The 15,690-nt window shown below is 33.1% G+C and overlaps 1 protein-coding gene across 1 annotated transcript; it reads left to right on the top strand.

Annotated features, from left to right (window-relative positions):
* Positions 1-2,237: 2,237 nt before the first annotated feature.
* Positions 2,238-6,364, top strand: LOC106468298 (alpha-scruin; the record flags this gene model as incomplete). The annotated part of the gene is given in 4 exon segments (NM_001314151.1): positions 2,238-2,425; positions 3,570-3,767; positions 4,925-5,145; positions 5,720-6,364. Coding segments are annotated over 4 exon segments (822 nt in total), but the record flags the coding sequence as incomplete, so codon positions are not given.
* Between the last annotated feature and the right edge of the window lie 9,326 nt (positions 6,365-15,690).

Below are 15,690 nucleotides of genomic sequence, written 5' to 3'. Positions count from 1 at the left end.
TGACACAAATGTACAACAACGTCAACAAACAATGAGCAAAGTTTCACAAATAAGAGTGGGAATAATAATATACGATTAAAAATTAAAAAGGAAAATTTGTACCAACCAAAAAGCGCTTTAATTCGAGCTATTTATATTAATAGTTTCATTGCAACTTGGATCTTGATATTATTTTATCGCTGTATTGTATCTTTTAGGCCCTTAAGTGTTGTTCAAGTTCGCCTATTTTTAATTAATTTTTTCTCCTCTAGCTAATGGTCGTTTAAAACTGAGAATTTACCCTAGATGTTTAATTCTAATACCGAGTTCTAACAATATAATATCAACAAAATTATAAATAAGCAGTTTCAGTTTCAAAGACCCTTCACAACCGTCGAAGTAATCACGATTAAACTTCATTCAATAATAAACTAACATTGAGTTTGTATACCATAATAATATCAGTAGGTAAGCAAATCTGTGTCGACAGTCATCACAAAAAAGTGAGACAGAAATAATATTGAAAGTAATGAAAAAAAATTGTGAATTCTTCTTCTTTACCGGTACCGAGAAATTGTTGTACCTGCTTTGGCCTACCAAGACTCCATTATTATTCTTGATATCCAGTTTTAAAAGGAAAGATTACAAAAAAATTCATTTGAAAAATAAGATTTAGAGGGTTCCATTTAAACCCCACCACCACACACACCCTATTTATTGAAAAACATATGGTGTAAAACCTATGATTTTCAACTGCAATATACGAGTATATGATAATAAATAATTATTTTTGATATGCAGGCAAATACCGTTTGTTTGTTGTAGCGCAAATCTACACAATAGGCCATCTGCCCTCTGTCAATCACGAAGAATTGAACCTCGGATTTTAGCATTGTAAATTCGTTAAATTACTGCTGATCTATTGTTGGGCAGTAAATACTAAAATATAAATATCTGTTTGACTTGTTGATTTAGAAATAAAGAAGACCGTGTCAAAATCTTCGAACAAGAAAGAACAAGTCAACATGCAAACTGTGAAACATAAACAAGTAGCCATTCTTTGTCTTATACTGCCGAAACGTTGAAAACTTCGTACAAATTAAAAAAAACAACACTTGAATCATTTTTCGAAAATAACTTGAAGTTAAAAACTATATTTAAGATCAAAGATAAGATAAGAAAAATGCAGTACTCATTTGTCATCTGAAGTTATAGATATCAGTCTTGCCAGGCACGATACGTCGATAATTCAAAACGCCAATTACTAAAACGTGCGCATTTTGTAATGGTCCAATTGTATCTAACGATTTTCGAGTTATCTCTTCAGCCTATAGTAAGCAAAAGTTAAGAATATCTTGCCATTAAGGATCTGAATATATATATATATATATATATATCTTCCTTCAAGAAAATGTAAAGGAGCTTCTTTTCAAACTGTGAGGCTTTGCGATAAGATTTATTATGGACCAAAAGGTAAAGATAAGACTGTTTCATTATATCTTACCAAGCCTAAAGTTTCTAGTTTTTAAATAATGTATAGTTGCTTTTCATGGTATTATGTCTTGTAGAATGTAGTATGAAAATGGACTTATTGCAAAAATGTTAATATATTAATTGAAGCAAACATACATTTGATGTTATGCGAGTTTATACAGCTGATACGAATATGTGGTTCAATTTTCCTATACATATAACGCACTAATTAGTAAAGAACTCTCCGATTCTCAGCTGCAGTAAAGATGTATGTAAAATGTAAATAATAAATAAATTTTGGTGTACAAGAAAACACTGACACACAAATATTTGACAATGTTATCAAAATGGTTCACTAAAATGTCAAGGAATTCGAAAATACAGAAAACATTGCTAAAGAAGGGATACCAAAAAGGCAATAAAATGCTATTTACATGCTATAAGTTTCATAGCACTTCAAATTTATATTATTAAGTTAATATTGTCATTATTTTTTATATTGAATGCTCTACTGGCTAGCAAATATTTTATACTACAGACATATTTATAGACATTTTAGACCTAAAATAGAATAATGCATATTTTTATACCTTAAACTAGAGTCCAGCCTTTAGCTGTAATCATATATATCTTATTAGAGTCGTAGGCTTACTATATACTTAATTATATATTTATAATTTACATACGTTTAGGTAATGTTTTCTTCATTTTTATCGCCTAGTACTAAATGCATATTTATGCAATACACCAAGTAAGGAAATTGTAATTTTAATAACAGTACCTTCATAGGCGGTTATGATCCTGATGTACGAACCTGGGGAGAAATGGTTGCCACGAAAACAACTTTTGTATACGAACTTGCCAGCAAGAATTGGACCAGAATGGGGGACATGCGTTGTGCACGATCTCACCATAGCCTATTAGTTTTTAATGATGTTTTGTATGCTATTGGAGGAAGAGATGACATTGGCAGGTATTTTTCTTTTTGTTAAACAGATGAAATTAGTAAACGTTTGAATACAGTGAAGTATGAAAGAGAGAAAATCCTTTGAAGAAATTTTCTTCTTAGTATTTTACTGCTAAATAATATTTCTGGGGTAATTTACAACCTAAACATAATTCTTATTTAATCAATTATATTGCTGTAATAGAATCAAATAACAGTGTCAGATTTTGAAAAACAATATTATATGTACAAGTTCTTCTTTTTGTCAATTGTCGAAATAAATAGCTTTTACTTATATTTCTTAATAGTATAAACATATACTATGTTGTTGTTGGGCTTAGGATTCTTCTACAGTAGGTATCTCTGACTTGTTAGCTATAAATTCAACGATGAATGAACAGCACACACTTTACTTGTTTTCAAATAATATATATATATATTCCGAACACGTTGAACATATGTACAAAAAAGTCTTCACTCTATAGAGATTACAGGCATATCATAAACACTATTTATGTATAGTTCTCTTCTTCTTCTTGTCAAAAGTCCACTTAGGACTGACTATTCAGTTACTTTAGAATTTCAGTTGACAAGTTGAATTATCTTCTCTATATTACTATCACACTAGTATTCGGTGTGTGATTCACTTACAAGTTACAGTTGTGGCGAAAGTTACCGTAATTCGTTTGGTTTTCTGAAGATCCTCTGTTCCTTTTGTCAAAGTGTACCCAGGCTGATTCAATTACTTTAGAACCACGCTTTGAGGGAATAAAATTATCCTTCTTATCTTTTTTTATACTGTGAGTTTTGCTCTTAACATATTAAACGTTAGGCCTTAACTTCACACAACTATTATCTCTTTTGCTATTATCTATCTATTTTTGTCTGTCTGCTGCTTCCCGCTCGTCTCACGCTATTTATGTCTTTATTACATAGTCGTCTGGCCACTTTCTATATTCTCGACACCAATTAATTATTAACAAAACCTTTTACAATCGTCTGCTTTTAACTTTCATTATAACAAATCTTAAAAATAATAAAATATTTACTCACAAATATAAATTGATCACTATTATTTAAACCAAACAATCTTTTTATATCATGACCAAGAGTTTAACCAACACTGTTTGAATATTTCTTTAGTGAAAGATATTGTATGTTTTTATTTAAGACTGGTATCTTCTGTTGAGTCTTACGACCATGAATCGAATGAATGGACCATGGAAAAGTCCATGCCTTCACCACGAATGGGAATGGCAGCAGTTGCTCATGGAGGGTACATTTGGCTTCTGGGTGGACTTACGTCGATGACAACGGAAGAACCTCCAGTGTTGGATGATGTTCTTTGTTATGACCCAGTCTTCAAACAGTAAGAAAGTTGTATTTTAATAGCAAAGAAAACATTCTATGGAAAATAACTGGAAGAAAAAATTGATCACTAGTCCATGTGGTTTTATATCAATCAATACATTAAATAGAAGACCGGAACATATCAAATGTATGCACGTTATGATTAAGCGATAATGATTAATTTTTGTAGATCCGTTTGGGTCGTAGTAGGACTTTTGCTTATTACTTGGTTCAAAGTAACCTTGTATGCGATGCATTAACACTGTGTTGAAAGAGAGGTTTATTTAATTAGGGTTTATTTAACGAAAGTCCTAGTGTGAAATACGCACTAGAAATGTTGTAAGCAAAATTACATATTATATAAAGATATATTTACAACAACTATATTTTTTATCATCTAAACCAATTAGACTAATTTCTGATACTATCTTACATTTTTGATATATTGTGCGTGTGTGTTTTATAGCAAAGCCTCATCTGGCTGTCTGCTGTGCCCACCGAGGTAATAAAACCCTTGATATTAGTGTTGTAAATCCATAGGCTTACCACTGTCCCGTCGGGGTGACTGATATATTGTGTGTTTATAATTTCTATATTATGTGCAATGTGATAACAAAGTTATGAATTATTATATTAGTCTGTATAGTTGTAGCATATTTGTATAGATTATGTAATAACGATGTGAAAAAAAAAATGTTTTAAATCGTACACATTTTTTTTTTTGCTATGCACAAATTAGTGAATATATACAAATAATTGTAATAAAGCTTTAATCATTTAATGGCATTTTAAAGCTGCCAGAAAGTTATGTTTGTCACAATACTCAATTAACATTGTAAATTGCGTTTCTTACTAGTCAAGTCCTAACGATACAAAATTAATTTTTGCTTTTGGTCAACTTCAAGAAAAATGACGTTTTTTACCAAGCCTAACGCTTTATATTGGGCCTTAATTTTGAAATAAATCTTACGAAATGACACAAAAACTTAACACTTGATTGAAAACTATTAAATGAAATGCTACGCCATATTGCCATCTAACAATAACAAATCACAAACAAACAATGTAAATTTGATTCACTTTGATTACACAATACTCTAGACAGAAATATTGATATAGTTTTGATGTTTAGAGAGGCGGTTCCAAGAATACTTCTATTATTATTATTCTATACAGTTGGGTAGATGGCCGGCCATTGAGAATTGGCAGGGCTTTTGGGAATGCTGCTGTGTGTGACAACAAAATCTGGTTGTGTGGAGGCGCAGCTCCTTCTACAGATGAAAATAACTATCTTGTAAGTGTACCAGCTATAGATGTGTATGACGAAGAAACTATGGAATGGAAACAAAAAACTTCATTAGGATGTCCTCGACATTCTGCGATAGTTGTTGCATTAGGTAAGGAAATTTACTTTAAACCACTGTTTTTTTATATTAAGTATAGAACAGAGAATCAGAAAAGAATGGATATATCTTTTTATTGAAAATAGGCAAAGAATGCGTATTATGTAATACCAGCGTATTTAAATATATTGGAAATATAGTTTAGAAAACGACCTTTCCTCTACTTATTTTACCTGTTTCAAGGGAAAGTCTTTCTAGGTAAATGTTTTGTTTAAGTAAAGCACTTCTTTCCAGTATAGACATAGTGTTGATAATATATTATAAGATGTGTACAATCCAACTGAAGACCCATTTTTACGCCACAAATTTTGTTAACAGTGATAGAGTTATGTGGCTTCTTTTTTATAATAATAACATTTTAAGTAAAAATAAATACAAAGCACACCTTGATAATGTCGACATAGGAAGTTTGATGTGATGTTTCCTTTATTTACTACCCCGTATACCATGACGGCTTTTTATCAATCATTTAACCGTGTAATTTCCCTATCTTTTATAGTTTCACTCAAGATAGAGTATCCACCCATTCAACAGAACTCGTCTAAAATGATGTTGTTGTTTTTTTCAGAATCCTGTCTTTACATTGCTGGCGGGGTTAATAGCCACGAACTGAGCGCTACTAGTCGAAATGAACTCTATATGGTAGATAATGACACCATTCAAACTGTCAGGGAGTTGCCTATTCCCCTGACAGGAATGGCTGCTGTTACAATACCACCCAAATGTGTAACATTCCGAAGTGAAAGTCTAAGCATCATGATACGTCATAAAGTCACGCCGTAAGAGTACCATCTTCGAACGTCAAATGAAGATGACAATAAAAATTTTATTTTTGCATCTATTACTAAAAGAAAAATTATATATGTTTAAATCTTCAATGTAAAACCAGTTATCAAAAATTTTAAGTGTAAAACTAGTTTTGACAAAATCTAACGAAATAGACTTCGAAAAATCGACCTGTTATCTTAGGTAAATCTATCAGTGCATTACTTAATGTGTTACTTAAAGAGAAATTATACTGACGCACCTGTAGCAGTGCCTTACTTTCTAGAGAAAGTTTGTAACATTATCTTGCTAATAGTTTAATTTTAGATTGAAAAAGGCCTTACATGTATGATATACGTTGATATTAAAATGTAAAAGAAAGTTAACAATGTTAATACCTCATACCTCTGTATTTTTGCCCAAAAATAAAATTGATTTTTAAAGCGTATAAACGTAATTGTCATACTTACCGTTAGTGTTAAGTGAATACTTTTTAACGTAAGAATTTTTCGCCGCGAGATAGTGGCTCGTAGAATGGCTCTAAGTTTTTTTTTTTTTTTTAAGTACAAACTTTTAGCTCATAGCTTTATCTCTTGACAGATTTGATATCTAATTACAGCCGCGGCTATTGAGGATTCCCTCTTTATTTGTTATTTACCATAATAAAATCGAATACCAAATATCACTTCAAACAAAAATATTTTTGTTAAAACATTTCATTTACTTTCACGTTCTGACTTACTTTTTGTTTAATTGAATAAAGATCACTGTATTCTCTTATCGTGTAATAAACTTACAGATGTTTAATGTTAGCCCGACTAATCAATGTATTCATTTCTTGTTGCTATTTCAACACAAAGAATTGTTTATATTAATTAGTTGTATTAAAAGTGTTGATTAAAAAATCTGGTTTACCTAAAAAATAAATTTCTCCTCCTGGTCTACTAATTAATGTCAAAAAAGAATTTCCTATAGATTATTCTAGAGCCTCATGATTACTAATACAATATATTCTACATTGTTCATTTAAACAAATAGATAGAAATAGCAGAGTATCAGAACTGTAACTTAATACCTTTTAATAGTTTTGTGATTAACAAGAACCCATTAGATGCTGACCCTTAATGTTCAGTTTGCTGTAAAATCCAGTATGTTGTTATGTAATAATACGAGTAATACAGTCGACGAAATATATATTAAGGGTTACACAAATGTTTAAAAAAAAGAAAAAAAAACTGAATTTCGCCAGGTTTACTTAACATTAAGTAAAACAGTTGTTCGATAATTTCACATGTTAATGTTAGATAAACGACCTTATAACATCAAAATGTTGTTTTCATTTAATTAGACACTCAACGTTTCGCTTTACAGATTCTCCAGGAGTGTTTACTAAAACACAAACAAAAACTGACAGTACAAAGCTCTACACTACAGAAATTAAATAATTTCATACGTTACAAGATCTGTAATGATTATCTGTTATTAATAAAAATCGCAACAGAACTCAACAAGTATCTTCTTCATAGCGACTTTAATCCCAACTAGTCTGGAGTCGGCCGGTATTTTTATACGGCAAGAACTTTTACACCCGGATCATATGGTAACTATAGGACGAGTATGTTCGGCGACGGGTGTTTGAATTCATGACCCTCAAATTGGGAATCAAGCGCACTAGCCACCAGGCCCAGAATTTAACAAATAGCTAACCACGAACAAATGTTTAATAAATATACGTGCATAACTGTGTATTTAGTAATGGCAGGTTTTTGTTTGTTTATATATATAAAAGCAGGAAAGCCGCCCTAAGGGCGAATGTTCGTTTAGGAGTTTTCGCGAGCTGAACGGTGTGCTTCTATGACACGAAATTTCTCCTGACATCTAACAACATCTCGGTAGGCAATTTGATGTGCTCCTGTATTTCGGATTTGTTCCTGGCTTCTTCTCACTGGATCTTGTCTCATAACTTAGTGGGCAAGCCTATCTCTTTTTTTATTCTTTCTTTCTATAACTTGCATCCTGACGTTTCTTCCTCAAAGTTTTAGTTTTTCTCCGCAATGAGGTAACAAATGTTCTCAGTATGGTGAATGTAAAAAAATATGTTATACCAACCATCAAGAAGATAAGACGAGACAACATCCAGCGAGTCTTACTAGAGAGTCAAATAGAAAAGAAGACCAAGAACACAGTGGATAACAAATATTAAAGAGTTGACTGAGATAGTGAAATATGAATACCTGGTGAGAAAAGCATAGAACAGACAGAAGTGGAGGATTGTGACAGCCAACCTTCCTGAGGAAGACGACACATGATGATGAAGTCACTCTTTCGTTTGGCAATTCTTGGCATCGTTATTTTCGATGTTTTTGATCACCTACTCATACTGAAGTATAATAAGAGGGAATCCTCAATATCCGCTGCACTTATAATTCTTTTTTGGCAGAATTAGATTAAATTGATCTATGAGACCCTCTTTTTTTTTCCTTTTTATTGGCTATATTTTTGTGCGCCAGCAATATTGGTATTGGGGCGCACGTATGCCCGATTCGATTTAATTACTCATCAGGATCTCTACTAACCTACCGTCAAATTGAAATTATTTTAGGCGAATTAATCTATGAGACCTTGGGCGTGATCAAATACATCAATGGAAAGGGTTTGACCTCCTGAGTCCAAAACTGTAATTAGATCTCAAATCGGTCAAGAGATGAGGTAAATGTGTGTACTTGAAAAAAATATACTGAGCCATTCTATGAGCCGCTGTGCCGCAGCTTAAAACACTTGTGTAATTTCGAAGATCGATTTACTGCAAAATTCATACAAGTTTGTATGCAACGAACTCCTATGAAGGACTTATGATTCTTTCGATCACAGAACAATTCAATTCATAGAGTATGCTTTGATTCTCCACTAAGAAGACTTTTAAATTCTGCATTAAACTCACTTTACCACAATTTTAGAAGTTTATTAAAATATTATTTCATTGATAATAATAAATGTACACAATTTAAAAGGGAAGAAGTACCATTTCTACATTTGGGAAAAAATGAATTAAAAAATAATTTCCAAATTTTATTTTTTATTTTAGCGAGGGTCTATTTTATAACATTTTTCATTTCGGTGTGATATAAAGCTGTTATGAGTTATTTCTTTAAAACAAAGTGGACACATGCACTAAATAAACTTTTTTATAAGAGACCCAATTGTAATGAAACTTTGTTGAAAAATCGTGCGAAGTTTCATCCAAATTGTATTTTAATTGTGGAAGGAGTTTTGTGGAAAGACGGTTGGTTGGTTTTTCAGGGTTATTGGCGCAAAGCAACGTGGCTATCTGCACCAAACTACCGATATAAAAACAAAACGGAAACCATACAAAGTAAAAAGAAATCAAGTTAAAAGCTAAACAATGTCCAATAAGCAGATGAAAAACGTAAATATATTTAAAAAGGCCAATGGCCCGTAAAAAGCTAAAAACACAATCAAGTTATCGCCGATGACACCGTCTAACGTCAGGGATAAATCCTCACATTCGTAACGACGGCATAAAAGTAAAACGTGAGCAATTGTGATTTGAGTGTCTCAAAAGTCACACATTAGTGGATCAGTCTCACATAAAAGAAAACGATGAGTTAAAAAACTGTGACCAATGCGGAAATTAGACGGCAAAACAAAATCCATGGTTTGATCTGGAAAAGCTTGTTGAAGTTGCTTACCCCAAATCAACTGACGCAAAGCCGTGCCTTGATCACAGCACCAAAGTCAATATATGAAACAAGCATGGTTGTTACAGCTCCAGAGCAGACTGAATTAGCTATGGTGTCTCCAAGCTTATTCTCGCGAATACCAACATGACCAACTGGCTAGAAACAGGTGACTGAAGAAAGTGGGTTAGTTGTTTCTGAATATAAAAAAAACCAGGGTAAAAACTCACATTAAGGGATTCCAGGGCCAGCAGAGAGGTAAGAGAATCGGTGTACATAGTAAAGTTAGTGTACTGCTTAGCTTCTACGTGAACTAAGGCAAGAGCAATGGCACACAATTTTGAACCATTTGTAAAAATAGGAACAGAAGAATGGTTCAAAAGATGTTTGGCAAAAAGAATACGGTGCTTCCAATCGATAGTATTTGCCTTCCTCAGGTGACTCAAAGATAGGATGCTGTGATAAGGATCGAAACTTGATAGCATAAAAAAAGTTGCAAATGTCTGAGGTGAAGAGGAAGTCCATGAGACTCATTGTACTGGCGAAGTGCGGAAAGCCCCCATACAGAACCGAAGCTTTAGATGATGTACAGGGATCAACATCTTCAAGGCAAAGGCCCCTGGCAGATCCATAAGCCATAGACCCATATACCAGCTCGGAATGTATAAGGGCACAATAGATCTTCAACATGGAAGATAGATATGCTTCCCAAAAGGTGGAAGAGAGGACACGAGAGATATTCAGTGCCCATGTACACTTGACACAAAGCTGCTTATTGTGAGGAATAAAAGTCAGTTTGCAGTCAAACAGAAGCCCCAAGAACTTTGTCTCAGGAACCACAGGAATAACACCACCACGGAGACGGAGCTTAGGATCAAGGTGTAAGCCCTGTTGGTTTTAGAGGAAGAAAAGGTGAAACCGTTTGCTGTCCTCCACTTCAACAAGCAAGTGAGAGCAGTTTGAAGCTGTCTCACAATAAACCTCATGTTTGACGACCGATAAGAAATGTGGAAGTTGTTGACATAGAGGCCGTTTGCAACAGTAGGTGGAAGTTGTTGAGTGATAGCAATAATCTTAATACTGAAAAGTATGACACTCAAGACATAGCCCTGAGGGACTATACGTTCCTGTGTGAAGGATTGGAACAGGGTTAAACCGACACAGACTTGGAAACTCCAGTGGAGTAAAAAGTTATGAATAAAAAAGAGTAAATTGTTACACAGCCCATATGAATGGATGTCTTCTAAAATGCCAAACCTCCATGTAGAGTCATAAGCCTTCTCAAGATAAAAAAATACAGAAACAAGATGATCTATCTTGAGGAAGGCTTCCCTGATCGAAGTTTCGAGACGAATCAGGTGGTCGGCAATGGAGTGATGTCTTTAAAAACCACATTGGGTAGGCGTGAGGAAGTTGTTTGATTCAAGGAACCAAACAAAATGAGCATTAACCATCCTCTCCAAAACCTTAAAGAGACAATAATTAAAAGAAATACTGGGATCCCTCCCAGGCTTTGAGAATGGAAGAACAATAGCCCTGCACCACACATCTTTATTAAACATTCTCCTTCAAAATCTGGTTAAAACGACCAGAAGAAGACCAGGAGAGAGGTGCCAGAACATCTCAGAATGAATATCATCAGGTCCATCCAATGTACTGCCAGATTGATGAAGAGTGAGTTGAAGTTCCACCACTGTAAATGGATGATTATAATCGTAGAGATGATCAGCCTGACAGGAAAGTGCCAATCTCTTTGCCCAAGACTTGATGGCCAAGAAAGCAGGGAAAGAAACAGAAATGTTGGAAAGATAACAAAAGCTCTCTCCAAGAGTATCAGTGATGTGCTGTACATCAGCATCTTCTTGGCCATTAGAGACCAAGATGGAAAAGGGGGAAGGAAGCATATTTCCAACTGACCTTCTCAATCCTTTCCCAGTAGATCTTAAGACTGGTGGTAGAAGAGATGCTGGTGGTGAACTCAATCCAAGATTCTTTCTGGCTTTTACATCTGACCAGATGGGCAAGAGCACGAGCCTGCTGGAGAGCAATGCAGTTATAAAGAGTGAGATACTTGTGAATGATATACCAGGCCAGTTTCTGAGTCTTCCATGCTTGCAGACAGGCAGGAGTCCACCCTGGACGAAGGTACAATGGAAAACGTGACGAGGTTTTGGGAATGGAATGAACAGCTGCTTGAATTAAACAATTCGTTACTGCCTCCACGCAGTCGTCAATATACGGAAGACTAACAACAGCTGAATCAAATCCTGAGAGAGTGGTGAAAGAGAGCCAGTCAGCATGCACCAACTTCCACAGTGGCACATGGGTCGGATGGCAAACTGTGGCCAATTTCCTGCTAAATGATGGGAAAATTATCACTGCCCAATGGGTTACTGCCAACCCTCCAAGAAAAATAAAAAGTGTAAGAGGAACAGATGGATAGATCAATAGCAGTAAAAACTTACTAGATGCATGAAAGTAGGTAAATAAACCAGTATTGAAGCTCCAAACATTGTGATCCAAGAGGATACACTCCACAGAACGACCCCTCCCATCATTATCAGCTCCACCACTGAGGGGATTGTGTCCATTAAAGTCCCTCAAGACGAAAAACGGAGAGAGTAGCTTGTCAGTAAGATCATCAACGTTTGATTGATGGTGAATCTCTTCTGGAGACAGGCGAAAAGAATATACAATTGTGGTATAACCCATATATATACGGATAGCCATAGCCTCCAAGGGTGAATTGAGTGGTACGGACATGGTGGGTATATAGCTGTCAACCAGCAGTGCTACACCTCTATGAATTCGTCCATCACACGACCTATCATTTTGATATACATAAAACTGCCAAAAGGTGACAATATCAGCAGGTTTCAAGAATGTTTCCTGTAAGAATAATATGTCGTCCAAATTACTACGAAAACCACGACAGTTCCACTGTATCAAACTGGCCATTTTTATTTAGGTGGAGAAATTGTCCAGAAACACCGCTCCAGTGGGACTTTTATAGTTAAAACCATTTACAATGGATTATGTTAGGCTTATTAGATTGTCTGTAGTTTAGTGGCTTTTCCTTGAACATGTTTGATAAGGATTTAACAATATATTATTTTCAAGGAATTTTAACAATCTATTATTGAATATTTGTTCTAAAAAGTTTAAACAAACAGCTAGTCAAACTAATGGGCCTATAATTATTGAATATGGGTATTATTATTATGATACATAGTTTCCATAAACTATGAATATAACGAGATTTAATAGACAACTTATAGATGTTTACTAATTTTTTATATACATTATTGTTGCCGTTTTTAAATATTATGTATTGTATTTTGTCAAACCTGGAGATGTGTTTCATCAATGCTTTTAATAGTTTCAATTAATTCATTAGTCTCCATATTACACATATTAAAGTTTAAAGGATTTTCATTATCAGCTAGGGGATCATTAATATTGACAGGGAAATTCTATTTTAACATAATGTCTTATCAATTCGGTATGCTATTTTCTACGGCTAATTTAAAAGCATTATTAATAATACTGGCATATCTTTCTAAATGATCTTTATTTTCAGTTTTTTTCAAAATTAGAACTATTTAATTCTTTTTTTCAAAAATATCATAAAATTTACCCCAATCGGCATTATTAAATTCATATTTAATTCTATAATCTTCTTTATTTTTACCATTTCTTATTTGATCTAAGCATATTTGTACAGGGAAATGATCACTATTTACTTCATCTCCTACTTCAAATTTTCTTGTATATGGACCCCATTTGTCAGTAGTTAAAATGTAGTCTAATATATCTTATTCTCCAGTTCTGTTGTTAGTATAGGTATAGTTTCATCACTTAATATTATTAAGTTAAAAGTATTGATAATATTTAATAGAAAATTTCTATTTTCATTCATTTTTTTACATCCAAATGTAGTATGCTTACTATTTTGTTTACAAATTTGAATTATATTTTATCAAATTTGAAAAAAAAACATTAAAATCTTATATAAATTAGCTGCAGTTATCTTTATTTCATTGATCAAGACATCAATGACTAAAATTTCATTATCGGCAGAGTTAAAAATTGTAACTAATTCTGGTTTAATATTTGCTTTTATCAAAGTAACTAGACCTAGATTATGTTCATCTGGATTTCTATCTTTTCTGTAAATATCAAACTATTTTATATTAACATTTTTATCTTTTGTAAGTCTAGTTTTAGAAATACACACTATTTTAATGTTATTGGTTATAATATAATGATATAATTCATTCCATTTACTATTAATGCTTCCTCGAATATCAATAGATGTAACACCTATATTATTCAAGTTCATGTATTCCAACTAAATATCCTGGGTTACATGTCACAGATAGGTTAGTCACTTTCTGATAAGCTATTTTATGATCTAGTTTAAATCTAATTTATTTTTCAAATTATCACATACATATTTAACAATATCACATCTACTTGTTTTGGGATCTTTGATTTGAATAAGAATCATTCAATGATTGTTTCAAAAAGGCTTTAGTCACATTATTGAGAGGTTCCCTGACAATTTTAGCATATGTACTTTTTCCACTTGTTTTGTATTATTTTCCCTCTTCCTTATAATAACAACATATTCTTGAGCTTGCATGATCATTTTCATTGCAGTTTGCAAACTATCGTTTGTTTTCTTGACAATGTACAATCTTTCACTTCATGATTCTGTGCAGACCTTACACATTTTATAACATTAGTACAAGTGTTAGCTATATGTCCATATTGCTTGCACTTAAAACACTGTAATACTGGTATAAAGGTTCTATATTCTTCAACTTTAAGATCTAAAAATTCAATTTTAAAAACATCTTTTATAACCCCAAAAGAGTCACCTTCATTTTTTTTTAAAACACCTTTATAATAGTTTATGGTTGCCGTTGGTTCTTGTGTTCTTCTGCTGATTATTCTTCCTACCTTGCTACTTTCAATTCCTTGATTTTTATCATGTCCACTGGCTTGATAGAACGGTTAATTCTTTTAATTATCACAATTTTTTCGTCCTTGCATTCTTAGGGCAGTCTGACATTAATCTTGGCTTTGTTAAACATTTCTGGGTTCCATGATTCCCATAACTTACTATAGGTAGAACTATCGTCAGTTATAATAAATATATTTCCATTCTTCAATATTTTAAAATTACTTATTTCGACTTCAAAGAAATGTTTTTTTAATTTATTTGGATATTTGTATATCATTAAAGTGTTCAGGAACTTCTTCAACAATTATTAGATATAAAGTTATATTCACGTTTTTATTTTCTTTGCTCACTAATTTCTTTTCCCGATTTTCATTTTCACCTACATTTACTTTAGGTGACCTATTTAATTTTGGTCATTTCTTAAAAATATGCCAAGGCTCGCCTCCTGTTTCATTATTTGATTCTACTTCAGAGATTGACTCATTTAATTTTTTTGGATGTTTTATTATATTCTTTTCCATTTCTTATATTTCTTATTCTTTTCTATGTTTTTGGATTTCATAATCTACTTTCTTCAGCCTTATCAAACTGTACTTTCACCCATCGACGTCCTAAATACCTAGACCGCGCATCGAATGAGATTTCAGTAAGTCGCCATGGCCAATCGCTCACGACTGCCGGTAAGGTCAAAAACGTGTCTATCAATAATGTAAACAATGAGTGTGTGCTATTTTGACTGCATGTATATTTCTTAGTTATGAATAGATTTCAGAAATTTAGAGTTATTTCCAAACCTTATGATTTTGGTTATTACGAATGACACAATTGGCCATTTTTCTATGAAAGCTAACACTAACTTTATCAACTGATCATCACCATAGTGTATGGATCCACATACCCTCCCTTAAGGCTTAAAGTTCAAGCACTGTTGATATTAACAAATTGATCATTTTCTTTTCAACTCACAGTGTAATTACAAGGACACATGTGGACAGACTGAACTGTACCTAAAGGAATATGTTTAAATATTCCACTGGGATTGATAAAACGCACCAGTTTGAAAATACCAAACACAAATTGTGTAAAATATTTCTATATATTGTTACG

Source organism: Limulus polyphemus, unplaced genomic scaffold, assembly GCF_000517525.1.
Source record: "Limulus polyphemus unplaced genomic scaffold, Limulus_polyphemus-2.1.2 Scaffold2954, whole genome shotgun sequence".
NCBI classification, from domain to species: domain Eukaryota; kingdom Metazoa; phylum Arthropoda; class Merostomata; order Xiphosura; family Limulidae; genus Limulus; species Limulus polyphemus.
The sequence above is the reverse complement of the archived record's forward strand: the minus strand, read 5'-3'. Positions and strand labels throughout refer to the sequence as shown.